Source organism: Artemia franciscana, chromosome 8 (genome assembly GCF_032884065.1).
Source record: "Artemia franciscana chromosome 8, ASM3288406v1, whole genome shotgun sequence".
Lineage (NCBI taxonomy): Eukaryota > Metazoa > Arthropoda > Branchiopoda > Anostraca > Artemiidae > Artemia > Artemia franciscana.
Window position 1 is genome coordinate 11529126 of NC_088870.1, and position 16229 is coordinate 11545354.

Consider the following 16229-nt stretch of genomic DNA (forward strand, 5'->3'; position numbering starts at 1 on the left):
GCCGCCGAAACAAACGGTCAGGGAAGACATCATAGGGAAGAGAATAAGGATTGAAGACGTCATAGGAGCTGGCGAAGAAGAATCAAAGAAGGTGTTAGATAAAAAGTAGTTTAATTCTTACAATATGCATATACAAACGCCAAATCAACCCCCCCCCCCCCTTCGACAAAAAAGAGAGAAAAACTCGATAACTTATTTATAAACAAAAATAACAACCGATTAATTTGTTTAAGTGAGATCACTTAAACAAAATAATTTGTTTAAGCGAAGCCACTTTCAACAAAAGTTTCATTTAGAATACATCTTAAGAGTACTTATATTTAGTTCTGACGACTTTTTCTTGAGTAAGCACGATCGCCAGAATCACTGGTTATGGTTCGTCCTTCACAAGTTTACAACTATATTAAAAGGCCAACTGTATAAAAAGGTTGCAGCTATTACTACAAGCTAGTAAAAAAAAAAACTAACAAAAATTGGCATTTGAAGCTGATTCAGGAATGGTAACAATTATTTCAGTAAAACCTAATAGTAAGTTTTTCCAGGTAAAATCTATCTCTTTCAGAAAAGAGCTAAGCTTTATAGTGCCGGGTGTTAGCGGTGTGGCAACCATCAGCTCTGAGAAGAGTACCAAGCTAGATAAACTGGTTGACTTTTAAACTAGCTGGTCATCAATGGTTATAGAAAGTTGCTTCTCTTGAAAGTACATGACCCTTACTTTTGTTTTCTCGGCATTAGTTGGCATGGCACACAGTTTAGTCACTTTTAGCTGAGATGCAGGTTAGGTGCTGTTTAGCTGAGACAGGAGTTTCACAGCAGCTGTTGACAGATGACCAATGTCGACAGCATAGAAAATTTTTTTTATTAGAAAATTTGTTAATTAGTTAATTAGAAAATAGATTTTCTAATTAATTAGCAAATTAATCAGTTAAATATTAGAAAATTTGTCATTAATTTGTTATTAATGAATTTGTTACTCATTAATTAAAAATTAGAAAATTTGTTTATTAGAAAATTAGAAAATGTTAATTAGTTAATTAGAGAATTTGTTAATTATAAAAATATAAATAATTGAAAAGTAACGATGCAACTCAAATAAAAAGCCAAACCCAGGCAACTGTGTCGAATTCCATTGGTAATTTGTTTGTCGGTTCTGTGTAATTCCAAATTCCTTTGGTAATTCCTAATTCCTTTGGTAATTTGTTTGAATTTACCAAACTCGCCCCGCGTTCAACATAGTGTATTTGATCAATTGCAATTATTTATTGTCGCCGACAGCCAATAAGAAACGTTCTGTTTGTAGAGAGAATGTTTTTCATTGACTGTCAGTAATGAAAATCAATTGCAATGGACTACAATAAGTTGCACTGAATGCAAGGTAGAACAAAAATGAAGCTGGATATCAACGTAGCGAAGCTAGCTGTAGTAAGCGGCATCATTTGAAAAAAGAAGGTTCAAGGTCAATCTTCTAGACTTGGATTCGCCAAAACCAGTTCATTGATGATACAAGGATTGCCTAACCCATATTTTGACGTGATAACATATTTGAGTAAATCCATTCAATCAAAAATGAAAACTGTAGAATATCAAAAGAGTTTCCAAATATCAAGCTAGACCAGAACCAAAGCAAAATCCTGACGTTGACCATAACTGAAGCTAGAGTTTTACCAAAACTAGTCAACTTTGGTCAAATTTGATTACATGGTTTGAAAAAAGAAGGTTTAAAGGTTTGTTAAAGAAGGTTTGAAAGTTTATTTGAAAAAAGAACGTTTAAGATCAATCTTATAGACTTGGATTCTGCAAAAGCAGTTCATTGATGATACATGGAGAAAAGAAGACTACTATCTAACCCATATTTTGACGTGATAACATATTTGAGTAAATCCATTCAATCAAAAATGAAAATTGTAGCATATCAAAAGAGTTTCCAAATATCAAGCTAGACCAGAACCAAAGCAAAATCCTGACGTTGACCATGACTGAAATTAGAGTTTTACCAAAACTAGTCAACTTTGGTCAAACTTGGCCACATGGTCAAGTTTGAACATAACTGAAGCATATCAAAGTTAAGAGAAAAACCCTAAACGTAATATATTTTCTTAATATCCAACATTTTTCTTAGATCGCAAAAACCGATAAAACAAAATGTCCTTGGGTACTTTGTGACCGTACTATATGTGATTTAGTCGTTTCATGATGATTTAGAGCTTAGGGGTTAATATATCATTAGTTCCTCCAGCTAATGGAATGCCAAATGCATCAACGAATCCCTTTCTATGGACGCTTTAAAACTCTGAAAAATAAGGCAATAAATTAGCCAAAGAAAAACCGAAAAGTAGACTGTTTTCGGCAATGATGTCTTTACTGCTGCCTAGCTGAACAAATCACTAAAAGAAGGCTATATATTTTAATTTTTGGTAAATTTGAATAGATAGCCTTCTTTTCGACTTGGCTTTATTCAACTATTTGTGTTCCAATAGTTTTTGTGTTCAAATTGTATTAAACAAATCCTATCTAAATCTTATCTATACAGAGTGCTTCCTCTATCTTGACAATCGTATATAGTTAAGCAACTTCGTGAACTTTATTCAAATGCAGGGATAATTCTAACTATATATAATAAGGGGTGCTCAGATGCCCTTTCCACATAGGGGGGAAGCAAAATTTCAAACTGTATTTTTTTCAGTTTTTTTCAACAAATGTTCCATTTAAAAGAAACACTGAAAAAAAAACAGTAAAAAGAATTCTAGGTTAAACTACATTTGCTTTCATAGGCCTGAGCTGAATATCTGAAAACAAAAGGATTTCACTGAAAATCTTTGTTGACAAATTGTCTGTTGGTACCTTATGTGAAAGGAAACATGACACATTACGATTTGGCTTAAATAGATTCGGCTTAAATCCCTTAGAATGTTGAAAGTTCCATTAATTACAAGGGTGAAGGGGCGAAAATACCGATTGAGGGAGCCCAAGCATCGCTGGTGCCCCTCCCAAACATTCATTCTGTATTCACTCTTGGCCTGTGCTAAATGACTGGAAAAAGGAAGCTTTAAAGGAAAATTTTTTTTACGAACTTTTATAGTTACTGTTTGCAAAAAAAAAGTTTCATAAGGGGTGATTCATAAGGTTACATTCCCTGTCTTCAGAATTTAAAATACTAAGCTTTAAAATCTTGTATATTTACAAGCATTGTATATTTAGACTCTGCAAGAAAAATAACAGAGATTTCTTATTATAATTATTTCTCTAAATACTTTCATCAAAAGTTACAGGCAGTTGAAACTTACAAGCGAGTTTGACAGTTCAGAAAGTTTACTAGAGCTTTCAAGAACTGGCAACTTTTTACTCGAGTATTTCCGAAAATAAGGTTCAAAATTCGTCTGATTTTGATGAAAGGGATTTTGCGTTTCATTTTTTATGAGCATTGATAATAATCTGTTTATTACCCACAAAACACACTACAATAAGTATTATAATGTGGAATAAAAAGAAACTAAATATACACAAAAAATAAAAAACATACAAAAACCGAAAAATATAAACTAAAAAAATTTAACAAAACCTTTATGAGGAGAAAGTCGATCAAGAGCAGTACCTGAGAGCTTCCTGTGCAGCTTTTCCAACTTTGATGTTATGTCAGGTGCATTACATTCATTAAGTTGAATCCGGTTACGTGTCCAAAGAGGAATGAAAAGAAGAAACTTATAATACATGAAATAACTACTCCAGATTCTTTTTAAATCAATTTTTCTCAGGATAGCGAAAATTCTAAATCCGATTCATCTCTTTAAAGGGTTTAATAAGTTATGCTATCGGCTATCTTTTTTGTAAATAATGCTAATAGCCTAACAAAATTATAGTAAAAACTCAACTTACACTCAGAGCTGTTTCAGATTTGACTGGTCGTGCCTCTTGAGCAGCAACAGGGGTTATTTTTCTAAATATCTGGGTAGGTGCCGCACTTCTTAGACCCGCGATAAAATGGCCTAAACTGCTACTGGCAGATGCCAGAAACGGACAACAGATTTCCAATACCTCCTCTGTTACATATGGAAGATAATCCAAAGCTGTTGAAGACCTAGCTTCTTCAGGTAGGTGAATCTGAACCGGAATTTCAATATTAGGCTGGTCTAGCAGCCATCCAACGAGGAGCCGTATTAATATGGTTCCATTGGGATTCCTGAAATGAAAAACAGGCAGCCTTACAACTGGAATTCGCATTTGGTGCAAATATATAAAACATTAGAGTTTCAACAGGAGCGATCCTGAATTATTTCCCTTTATACATGTTTAGGCCCTAGTATCGGGCATTACCGATTTTTTTTCTCATCTCTTAACAGGTAACATACTGAGGGTAAGCATACTACGGGCTGAGAACCTCTATAGTAGGTGAATTGATCAAATTGGCAATGACCTGTTCAAAACTTCAGTAAACTTTGACAAAAAGGAACAACAAAAGGTACGTATTCGAAGAATTTAACTTACGACAGTTCGAGTCAAGGATGAATCGCTCAAAGACCAACTTCACTGAGTTCATGGAGAAAACAGCGGAGTATTTCAGAACAGATTCATTGTTAGTATTGCTTTAACTGTACTAGTCATCTGGTGGAGGCAATGTCCAGGATTTTTTGATGTTACCGACTACGGAGAAAGTATTCGAGAAGGATTTTTCAATTGTGGAGAAAGTTCTAAACTTCGTTTTAGTCTTGACTTATTTTTAGCTTTCAAAAAGAGGGTTGATGGACAAAAAAGAGCTCACTGTAGTTTTTTCGTATTAGAAATTACTCTTAGGGATAATTTTTTGTGGCTACTCAAAGGAATAAAAATCAGAAAAGTATAAGTTGAAAGCAAAATTATTTTGTCATTTCATTGGCACTGTAGTTTTTTCGTATTAGAAATTACTCTTAGGGATAATTTTTTGTGGCTACTCAAAGGAATAAAATCAGAAAAGTGTAAGTTACAAGCAAAGTTATTTTGTCATTTCAGTGGCCTAACTTTATGAATAAAAAAAGTTAGGGAGTTAATTAAGTGCTATAAAAGAAAAAAGTAAAAATCAAAAATGTAACAAAATTAACATGGTAGGATCCTCTCCTAAAAGGCCTGAAAGCTTGCAAACCCACGTTCACACTAATCTGTACACGCACAACAACCCTTCTTATTATACACATATTTTTAGGTACTTCTACCGTGAGTAAATTTTTGTAATTTTATAGTTTCTCAATTTTTCCCATATTTTGGTAAACATATTTAGCTGAACATTTTTGCTACATAAACTTCATTGCAGATATTTCGCTCAGTTTAACCTTGGGAAAACAAGGTTTGTTTAAAGAGAAACAATCAAAATACAAAAAGTTTGGTGACTTCGTTGATATGAGATAAGCTCAAAACAATGTTTTAACGGGAACTTCCAAGAGAACTAAAATCTTGAACTAAAGTCCGTGAAACCCTCTAGGGATAGAGAACTTCCCCCCTGAAATAACAATTCTCAGAAATTACATCAGAATTAAAAATTATCTCAGAATTAAAAAGGTATATGAATTTCATGGGAACTAATTTGACTACGGCCGTAACACAAACCGTATAGACAATTGGAAAAGCAGATTCATTGCTGGTGCTAATTAAATAAATAAATGAATAAATGAAATAAAAAATCTGCAGGAACAGAAAAGTGGCGTTAAAAGGCAAGACAAACGAGAACTTTTAAAAGTAAAATAAAACCTTGAAATAAAGCTCTTAAAAATCTTGTGACAGAAAATTTTCCATCTAGAAACACAGATTTTGAGAAATCACACGTTACTTGAAATTGCAAAAAGAAAAAAACTGAAGAGAAGGGAGAAACGAGGACAATAACAGCCAGTGAAAAAAAAAGAATAAATTATGCAAATATTTCAATTGAGACCTCCGTTTAACCTTATTCAGTCCAGAATAATAATAAAAAAGGCAGATAAAAGTCCGAAGAACAATATAAAAACCAAACCTCAAAATGAACAGTGAGACTAAAACAAGGATAATTGTATTTTTTCACCGGCTGTTATCGTTCTCGTTTCTCACTTCTTTTGCATTTTTTGTTTCGTCATGATTAGCCAGTGCGGTCTAAGAAATTATTTAATTGAAATTAAAAACGTTTCTGAATTTTTAGGGGACAGATTTGACAAAGGCGAAAAGCACATAGTAAAAACAATAAAAAAAAAACAGATCCCCTCTTGCATTTGATCTAAAACCAAAAGAAATTATAATGACATGGGAGGAACTGCCTCTCTACTTTTTACGGTGGAACTGAACTTACGCTTTATAGAAAAAAAAATTAAATTCTGTTTATGTGCGCTCTTTGTCAAGATGTTTCAAGAATGAATGCACTTGTTAAGTCCATCTGCTTTAACATATAAGGGTCCTAAGGGTAGGGATTTCAGTAAAAACTGAAAACGGCAATACTCTTCGTTTTTTTTTTCTTTTTAACAATAGGTAAATACAATGCTAGCAATTACCAACAAGCTACGAAATAAGAATTTTATTTCTGCCGGCAGAACCACAAAGAAATCCCGAGTGAACAATAAAGAAAAGACAAACAAAGGTAAAAAAAACAAATTCAAAATATTTCTTCGCAATTTGAATTAGGTAAATGACAACGTACCTCATGCCTCATACCTCCCGAGTACCTAATATCACCAAAGCCTCTAGTTACTCAAAGTAATTACTAAACGTAGCAAGGACATCCAAATCAAAGCATTTTTGCCCCTTGACCCGTCTTAGATCTCTTCATACATGAAACCACAATTTTCTAAGATTTTCCTTTGGGTTGTTTCAAATCTACGACGTTTTATGGCAGTATTATATTTTCGTCAGTGTTATCACATAGTAGTGACCACCCTTTGGATATTAACGCATCCTAATGCCTCCGAATCCCAGTCCTGATACCTTTTTTAAACTTCTTCAAGACGCAGGTGCATGTTACGTCATGGGGAATGTTGTCTTCGAGACATAGGCATCAGTTACGTAACATGGAATGTTTTCTGTGAGATGCAGGTGTTAATTCTTTAAAAAACCTTTAGGTCCCACAAAATCGGGCCAGAAAAAAACCTTCAGGAGCCCACAAGCGGAGAGCCTTCAAAACGCCATACTCTAGCGAGAAATCCCACCAGGCTCCATAGCATCCAATTTCAACGGAGGTCCCTAACAACCAATTCCAATGGGACCCTATCATCTGATTCCATTGGAGGCCCTAGCATCCAATTTCACCCAACCCCCTAACCTAACAACCGAGGCCCAAGCATCTAATTTGCTGGGGGCCCTACCATACAATTCCTTAGGGGGCCCTTGGCACCCAGTTTCATCTTGGCTCAAACCAAACCACCGAGGGAAGGGGGCTAGCATCCAATTTCACTGGGGCCCTAGCTTTCAATTCCAACGGGGAGCTCTATCATCCAATTTCACCGGCCCTCTATTCTAACCTAACTACCAGGGGCCCCCTAGCATCCAATTCCATCGGGAGCCATATCATCCCATTCCACCCACCACCTAACCTAACCAGAGCGGCCCCTAGCATCCAATTCAACCAGGGCCTTAGCGAGTGATTCCAGCAGGGTCCCCAAGCAACCAATTCCAACGAGGGCCCTAGCATCCAATTCTATTATGGGCCCCCAGTAACCAATTCACCGAGAGCATTTTTTCAAGACGTTTCAAAATTTCTATGGTTTTTATGCAATAGGGGAATGTTTAATTATGTTAAGGATGACAAATTCTAGGTGAATTGTTTCTTCAATGCCTTCTTTTTTTATTTCATTTCACTTCACAGGGTTTTTCTCAGGGAACATCTATATTCCAAGGATTTTTTGTCCACATTAGGATTCAAAAGGGATTCCCCCTCAATGAAATGGAGTGCTAGACACGTAGACTATGAAAGCCTTCCTAATACTTTGATTAGGAGAATAGTTTCTACATGATAAGCTATTTCCTAATCCGAGAATTCCCTGGATTGTTGCTCGGATCGAAAAGCTATGAATCGCGTGTTTCATATCTATTATCCCCGAGCCAATACAAAAAATCCAGTAGTTAGGGGGTTATGGATTTGACGGCGCCTATAGGGGTTATCCTATTCGAGGTAAAGGTCCCCTGAAGACGTTATTGCGCGCACCTGGATCTTACACAATACTATAATACTTTAAAAAAAAGTTTAAACATAATCCAAAATAGTTCCAACAAAACCCAAGAATTATTCTTGTGAAAAAAAAATACTTTGCACAATTCTAACATAGTTCTAACGAATGAAAAATAGTTGATGGAGAACACAAAATATTTACTACAAAACTCAAAAAAATCCTAACAACGCCCCAAATACTTCTTATAGAATACAAAAATTTATACATAATCCAAAATAGTTACTAGTAAACATAAATAACTATTACAAGATACAAAAATACTTTGCAAAATTCTATAATAGTTCCAACAGATTAAAAATAGTTGGTGGAGAACACAAAATACTTGCTATAAAATACAAAAATTCTAACAACATCCCAAATACTTCTTATAGAATGCAAAAAAGTTCAAGTATATTACAAAATAATTCCTGCAAAACAACAAAAATTATTCTTACAGATATAAAATACCATTGCAAAATTATAAAATAGTTCTACCAGAATGAAAAATAGATGGAGCAGAACACAAAACACTTGCTACAAAACACAAAATTCTAACAACATCCAAAATACTTCTTGTAGAATAAAAAAAGTACATAATCCAAAAAAAAAAACATAATCCAAAATAATTTCTATAAAACAGATATACCTCTTACGAAAATAGAAATACTTTGCACAGTTCTAAAATATTTCTAACAGAATGAAAAAATAGTGGATGCAGAACACAAAATTCTTATTACAAAACAATTCTACTAAAATCTTAACAACATCCCAAATACTTCTTATGGAATGCGAAGAAGTTGAAATGTATCCCAAATAATTCCCACAAAACAGAAATAACTGTTGCAAAATATAAAAGTCCTTTACACGATTCTAAAATACTTCTAACAGAATGAAAAATAGTTGGTGTAGAACAGAAAATACTTGCTACAAAACAAAAAAATTCTAACAGTATCCCAAATACTTCTTATGGAATACAAAAAAGTTCAAACATAACCCAAAATAATTCCTACAAAACAAAAGAATTATTCTTATGAAATACAAAAATACTTTGCACAATTCTAAAATAGTTCCAACAGAATGAAAAAAAAGTTGGTGCAGAACACAAAATATTTGCTACAAAACAAAAAGTTCTAACAAGACCCAAAATACTTCTTATAGAATACAATAAGTTCAAACATTATCCAAAATAATTCTTACAAAACAGAAATAATTCTTACAAAATATAAAAATACTTTGCACAATTCTAAAATAATTAAAACCAACTAAAAATACAGTTAGTTCAGAACAAGCAATACTTGCAACAAAACACAAAATTCTACCAACACTCCAAATACTTCTTATAGAATACAAAAAAGTTTAAACATAATCTAAAGTAATTCCTACAAAACAGAAATAATTCTTACAAAATACTTTGCACAGTTCTAAAATAGTTCTAACAGAATGAAATATTTGGTACAGAAAACAAAATACTTGCTACAAAAACACATTAATTCCAACAACATCCCAAATCCTTCTTATAAAATGCAAAATAGTTAAAACAGAATCCAAAAGAATTCCTCCAAAACAAAAATAATTCTTACAGAATCCGAAGAGTTCGAACAAATCCGAGATCGTTCATTCAAAAAAAAAAATTCTTACACAAATACTTTACAGAAATCCAAATATTTCAAACAAAATAAGAAAATACTTCCTGTAAATACAAAATACTTTTACAAAACCAGCCCCGGGTGCCTGCAGCCCACCTGCCATACCACCATGGAAATAATAAGTAGTGAAACTTATATATTCGAAATCAGCATAAACAAATCAGTCTTTTGATGTATCTATTGGTATAAAAGTTCCGTTACCACAAATTGTTTGAAAGAAAATGCGGTAAAACGGTAGTTTCAATTACTTTTATCACAAAATGTTTTACTGTAACGATAAAACAAGCTTAAAAACCATAAAAATGCCAAATTGTAACTTCAGTTAGCAAAGGGAGATCTAGAGCAAAATATGGGGGGGGGCAATATGATAAGGACATCAACAATTGACTGAATCGACAAGTTTACTAAAAAAAAAAGGTGCTAAAAGGAAAAAAAATTAAAGAAAAAAATTTTCCATAAAAACCTTGGGTGGAGAGGGGAGACAGGGGCCCTCTGGCCCCCTGGATCCTCCCCAGTCAGCTAAGGAACTTAAATTTTTGGTATATTATTCAGAATACGTCTTGCATCTACAAAACCTAAAAATTTATGCTGTAAGTTGTCTTTTGTAACTCCGAATATTTTATTCGGAGTTCTAATCAAACAGTTCGTGGTAACGAACTGTAGTAAGGAGCGACCCGGCTCAATAGTAACCAAAACTCTAAAAAATGGAATTTTTGTACCAATAGCTACATCAAAAGAATCGCATTTAATGCTGATTTTAAATATATAAGTTTCATCAAGTTTAGTTTTACCCATCAAAAGTTAAGAGCCTGAGAAAATTTGCGTTATTTTAGAAAATAGGGGGAAACACCCCCTAAAAGTCACAGAATCTTAACGAAAATCACACCATCAGATTCAACGTATCAGAAAACCCTACTGTAGAAGTTTCAAGCTCCTATCTACAAAAATGTGGAATTTTATATTTTTTACCAGAAGGCAGATCACGGATGCGTGTTTATTTGTTTGTTTGTTTGTTTTTTTTTTTTTTGTTTTTTTTTTCCAGGGGTGATTGTATCGACCCAGTTGTCCTAGAATGTTGCGAGAGAGTCATTCTAACGGAAATGAAAAGTTCTAGTGCTCTTTTTAAGTGACCAAAAAAATTGGAGGGCACCTAGGCCCCCTCCCATGCTAATTATTTTCCCAAATTCAACGGATCAAAATGCTGAGATAGCCATTTTATTCAGCGTAGTCGAAAAACCTTATAACTATGTCTTTGGGGACGACTTACTCCCCCACAGTCCCCGTGGGAGGGGTTACAAGTTCAAAACTTTGACCAGTGCTTTCATATAGTAATGGTTATTGGGAAGTGTACAGGCGTTTTCAGGAGAATTTTTTGGTTGGAGGCAGGGGTTGAGAAGAGGGGGATATGCTGGGGGAACTTTCCATGGAGGAATTTGTCATGGAGGAAGAAAATTTCCATGAAGGGAGCGCAGGATTTACTAGCATTACTTAAAAAAAAACAATGAAAAAATAAATATGAAAAAGTTTTTTTCAGCTGGAAGTGAGCAGCAGCATTAAAACTTAAAACGAAGAGAAATTATTACCCATATGAGGGGCTCACCTCCTCCTAATACCTCGCTCTTTACGCTAAAGTATTTTTAGTAATTTCAACTATTTATTCTGCGGGTTTTGTGATTCAGGGGTCATTCTTAATGAATTGGGACAAAATTTAAGCTTTAGTGTAAAGAGCGAGGTACTGACGAGGGGGCGAACCCCCTCATATATGCAAATGAGAGTACAAAAGTTCATGAGAATACAAAAGTTCTTTACGTAAGCTAATTTATATGTTACGTATATCTTTTACTTAAAAAAAGATTCGTAAAAAATTAAAAGTTCTAGTTGCCTTTTTAATTAACCGAAAATCGGAGGGCAACTAGGCTTCCTCTCCCGCTCTTTTTTTCTCAAAATCATTCGATCAAAATTATGAGAAAGCTATTTAGCCAAAAACAAATAAATATTCAAATTTCGTTTTAATTATTCCTCTGCGGAGAGCCAAAATCAAAACATGCATTGATTCAAAAACATTCAGAAATTAAATAAAAAAAACAAGTTTTTTAAATGAAAGTAAGGAGCGACATTAAAACTTAAAACGAACAGAAATTACTCCGTATATGAAATGGGCTTTTCCTTCTCAACGCCCCGCTCTTTACGCTAAAGTTTTTTAGTGTTTTAAAATGTAGAGTTAAGAGAAAGATTCAAACTTTAGCGTAAAGAGTGGGGCGTTGAGAAGGAAAAGCCTCTTTCATATACGGAGTAATTCCTGTTCGTTTTAAGTTTTAATGTCGCTCCTTACTTTCATTTAAAAAACTTGTTTTTTTTATTTAATTAACTTCAAGAGCAATATGTTTTCTCACCTGCTAAAGGACTTGACATAATCACTTCTGGCAAGAGAAAAGAGGGAATTCAGTAGGACTTTACACCAAGGGAATTTAACGGACACCGGGTCCGCCATCGCCAGGAATTCAATTATCCAAGGAACTGTTAGTGTGACTTGACCCCTACGAATCGATGATTGTAGCATAGCAACTAAGTCCCAATGAGGAAGAACCTGAAATATTAAATGGCACATCATTGTCACTGTTTGAGATCAGTAAAGATAAGAGAAATGCAAAATTGCACACTACAGATTCCGTAGACAAGACAACAAGATTTCATTTTAACATCTCTGGAGACGACATAAATGAGAAAAGGAATAAACTTGCACGAAAATCAACACAAAAACAATGACAAATGAGGTAGAAATATTTGGTTTTTATGTGGTTATGGTTTTCATTGAACCTCACGAATTTAGAACTAAGATTAGAAAAGGTATGGCCGCCAAAACAAGAAATGGTACCTTAGAGAACCAGAAAATCCAGAGAAGGATATTTGAGCTATCATCTTCTCTCTCTTTCCCTCTCTCTCTCTCTCTCTCTCTCTCTCTTTTTCTCTCTCTCTCTTTCTCTCTTTCTCTCTTTCTCGCTTTTTCACTTTCTCACTTTCTCGCTTTCTCACTTTCTCGCTTTCTCGCTCTCTCGCTCTCTCTATCTCTCTCAATTCTTAAATGGGGGCAATCCATTTATTTTGACACTGAAAAAAGACAGTAACTGGATTTGTCCCAATTTAAAAAATATATTTGTTCGTCAAATAACGGCAGTGTGGTCCAAAAATAGAATGCCTAATTTGATGTATTATGTCGAAAATATCTCTCTGAGATTTCGACCCGATGTCATGAGGGAGCAAAGAAAGACTTCAGGGGACACAAACGGCTAATTTTTCTAGTTAACATAATTTTGAGATCGCTGAGAAACAGGCAAATCTCTAAAACCAGAATTTTATCCCAAATGAAAATGAAACATTCATTCGAGTCGGGAATGAACTTTATCTTCACCCCTAGCCTTCAAACATACAACTGATTTGTATATACGTGATAAAATTTTTATTATTTTGATGGAACATTAAATCAATTCGAAGTAACGAGTAATTAACAGAGTATTCAGTTATATATATATATATATATATATATATATATATATATATATATATATATATATATATATATATATATATATATATATATATATATATATATATATATATATATATATATATATATATATATATATATATATATATATATATATATATGTCGATAGACTTTCACCACTTAATGTCCAAAATTCCTTTTTCTCTGCTTGGATTTTATTAGCTTTGCGAATCAGCTGTTTCAGTCTTATCCAAGCTTTGATGGTATAATAAAAAAGTTAACTGGCAACGCTGACTAAATCCAATGGAAAAAAAAGGTATTTCGGACATCCACCGACGAATGCCGACATTCACCAATATCGGACATACACAGTAACATATACAGCTCATGCCATATATTTGACGTCGGGGTTGGGGGTAAAGTTCACTTCCACAGCAAGTGAATTTTATATTTGGCTTAAGTTTGAAATTCTGATACTAAACGTATATCTTTCTTAGCTATCTCAATATTTCGTTAGTCGGAAAATGTGCCAAAAAAAATTTAGCACCCTCTGATCTATTCTGCCACAGACAAATGGCAACAGGACTCAAAATCTTTTATTGCATGAGCCCTCCCAAAACTTCTTATTTTAACTTTACAAAAACATTTGTTCCCAAGAGGAGCTTCAAGGACCTTGCATTTCTATTGTATAATTATGAAGATGTCGGATATTTTCTCACAAATAACTGCTATATTAAAAAAATCAAGACGAGTACTTTTTATTTAAGAATTAACGACGCTTCTTGACTACTATGGTCCCTGCGTCAGCCCTGCAGTGCATTCCTGCAGCGTGATTCGATCGTTGGTTCCCGTATTACCAAGCTAAGGTCAAATCCACTGCGCCACCACAGGACAAAAAATTACATCGACCGGGAATCGAACCCGGGCCTTTTCTTTGCCTCTTTCGTTTTCAAACCATTTAAGCCTTTAAAAATTATTGAGTTTTCAATTAAATAATTCTGATAAAGGAGAACTTTTTTCCTTGCAAGGGTTAAAGCACTCAAATTACGTTTATATCACGCAACATATCGTGCTTAGAATTTTGGGAAAGGTTTTGCCTACATAGATATCCGTAAAAGACGTCATACCGATGAAATTATTTTTGTATAAGAAAACTTAGTTCAGTAGCCTGACTTAAATATTTATCAGTTCCCTGGTTATCCAGATATTTAGGGTTAGTTCTTTTTGATAGCTATTGAAAAAAGAGGGACAGCATTGTTTTTATCAATTTTAGGTGAGACGAATAAAAATACTCTTCTACTGTTATTAGAAAAAGTGAACTCGGATTTTTTTATGTTAAGGCGATTCAGATATTCTATGTTTTGAAAACAAAATAATAAGCAACTAAAGGGAACATCCAAAAGTATCCAGAAAATATCCCAAAGGATTCAGAAAAATGGATATATTAGACAGAAAGATGAAGTTTCCTTGTTTTGTTTTTTATTTATTTTTAATTGAGACTTTTGAAACTTCAAGTACTCTAGCATGCCATTAATGAGCCAAATATTAAGCCGTCCATGACCAAAACTGAGCATAACTATGACTATTGTTTATAACTATAATCAGTAAAATACAAAAATTGTCGTGGGTATTCTCAATGAAATAGACAACCCCATTGACTTAGATATTCCCATAGGGAAAAATCCAAAATACACAGAATTTGAAGATCTGAAATCCGGAGAAAATAAAATTAGCAATAAGCAGAAAATTATATAATACATAATATAATAAACAACATTTGAGGGGTCAACTTTCTACAATAAATTCATCTATGATTCCTGACTGTTCTACCACCCTGCATATCGCAAAATATGCAGTCTACACCTTATTTAGGGTTATTTAGGGTTATTTAGTGCAAAGAAAAAAGAGAAAAATGTGAGCAAACGACAAACTATACTAATACGGAGTCAAAGGGTCGCCCACCTTCCCCTACATGGTGCAAATCTCACGGTGCCACGTGTGTCACACAGTTTTGCCAAGTGTGCCACAGAGTTCCGCCAAGCTTGTCCCGCAGTTCAGCCAAGTGTGTGACATATTTAAACCACGCATGGCGTAGTTCAGGTAACGCTTAGCAGAGTATCTACATTTTTGGCAGACTGCCACACTTGGAACTCACCACCTGGTGTACACGATCTCTTAAAGTCAGTAACCCCTCTATATGGTTAAATTGATCATCAAAATGAGTTTTAGAAGAAAAAATTGACCAAGAAACCAGCAATACTATTGAACTTCAAGCAAAATGGCTTAGTCTAAAGACAAATAACGAGACAATTTTTTTTCTCGATAAAATTCTATTTTAAGAAAATATACTGCGATTTAAATTTTCCTGGGAAAACAAGACAGTAAGACTGGGCAACAATATTAATTTGCAGTGGCGTCATTGGGGGGGATTCACCCCCTAATGATTTGGAAAAATATATAATGTATTAAGTAACTTTAAAACTGTTACTCGTTTTAAGTGTAAAATTTACTCTTTAATTCGAGCAGATAATTTTTCTGTAAATTAATCCATCCACGTTTTTAACATAAGGAAAAACACTTCATAATAAGCTGTATATTAATATTTTTCCAAATGTATTTCCTTTGAATCCCTATCATAAGCAGCGCAATAGGGCTGCCTAAGTTAAGAGGAATGTGGGCACATTGTATTATTATAATTTATTTATTTATTTGTTTAGACCAGGGCAATTCGTACCAAAGCAGTTTTCATAGAAACTTCAATAAAGGCTCAATCGATTGGAACTTGAAAGGGCAAGTGCCCTTTTTAATAGTTGAAAGCTATTGGAGGGCAACTAACCCCCTCCCACGCCCACCATTTCCCCAAACACATCCAATCAAAATGTTGAGACAGCTATTTTGATCAACGTAGTTGAAAGATCTGAGAATTATGTCTTTGAGGATCAACCC

General features: G+C 34.0%; 1 protein-coding gene across 1 annotated transcript in view; it reads right to left on the reverse strand.

Moving 5' to 3' along the window:
• Positions 1–16229, reverse strand: part of LOC136029980 (codanin-1-like) — a gene marked incomplete in the record, with an annotated part of 262581 nt that overhangs the window by 147538 nt on the left and 98814 nt on the right. Inside the window, 2 exon segments of the mRNA XM_065708554.1 lie at positions 3874–4177; positions 12172–12365. Coding sequence (XP_065564626.1) covers positions 3874–4177; positions 12172–12365 — 498 coding nt within the window.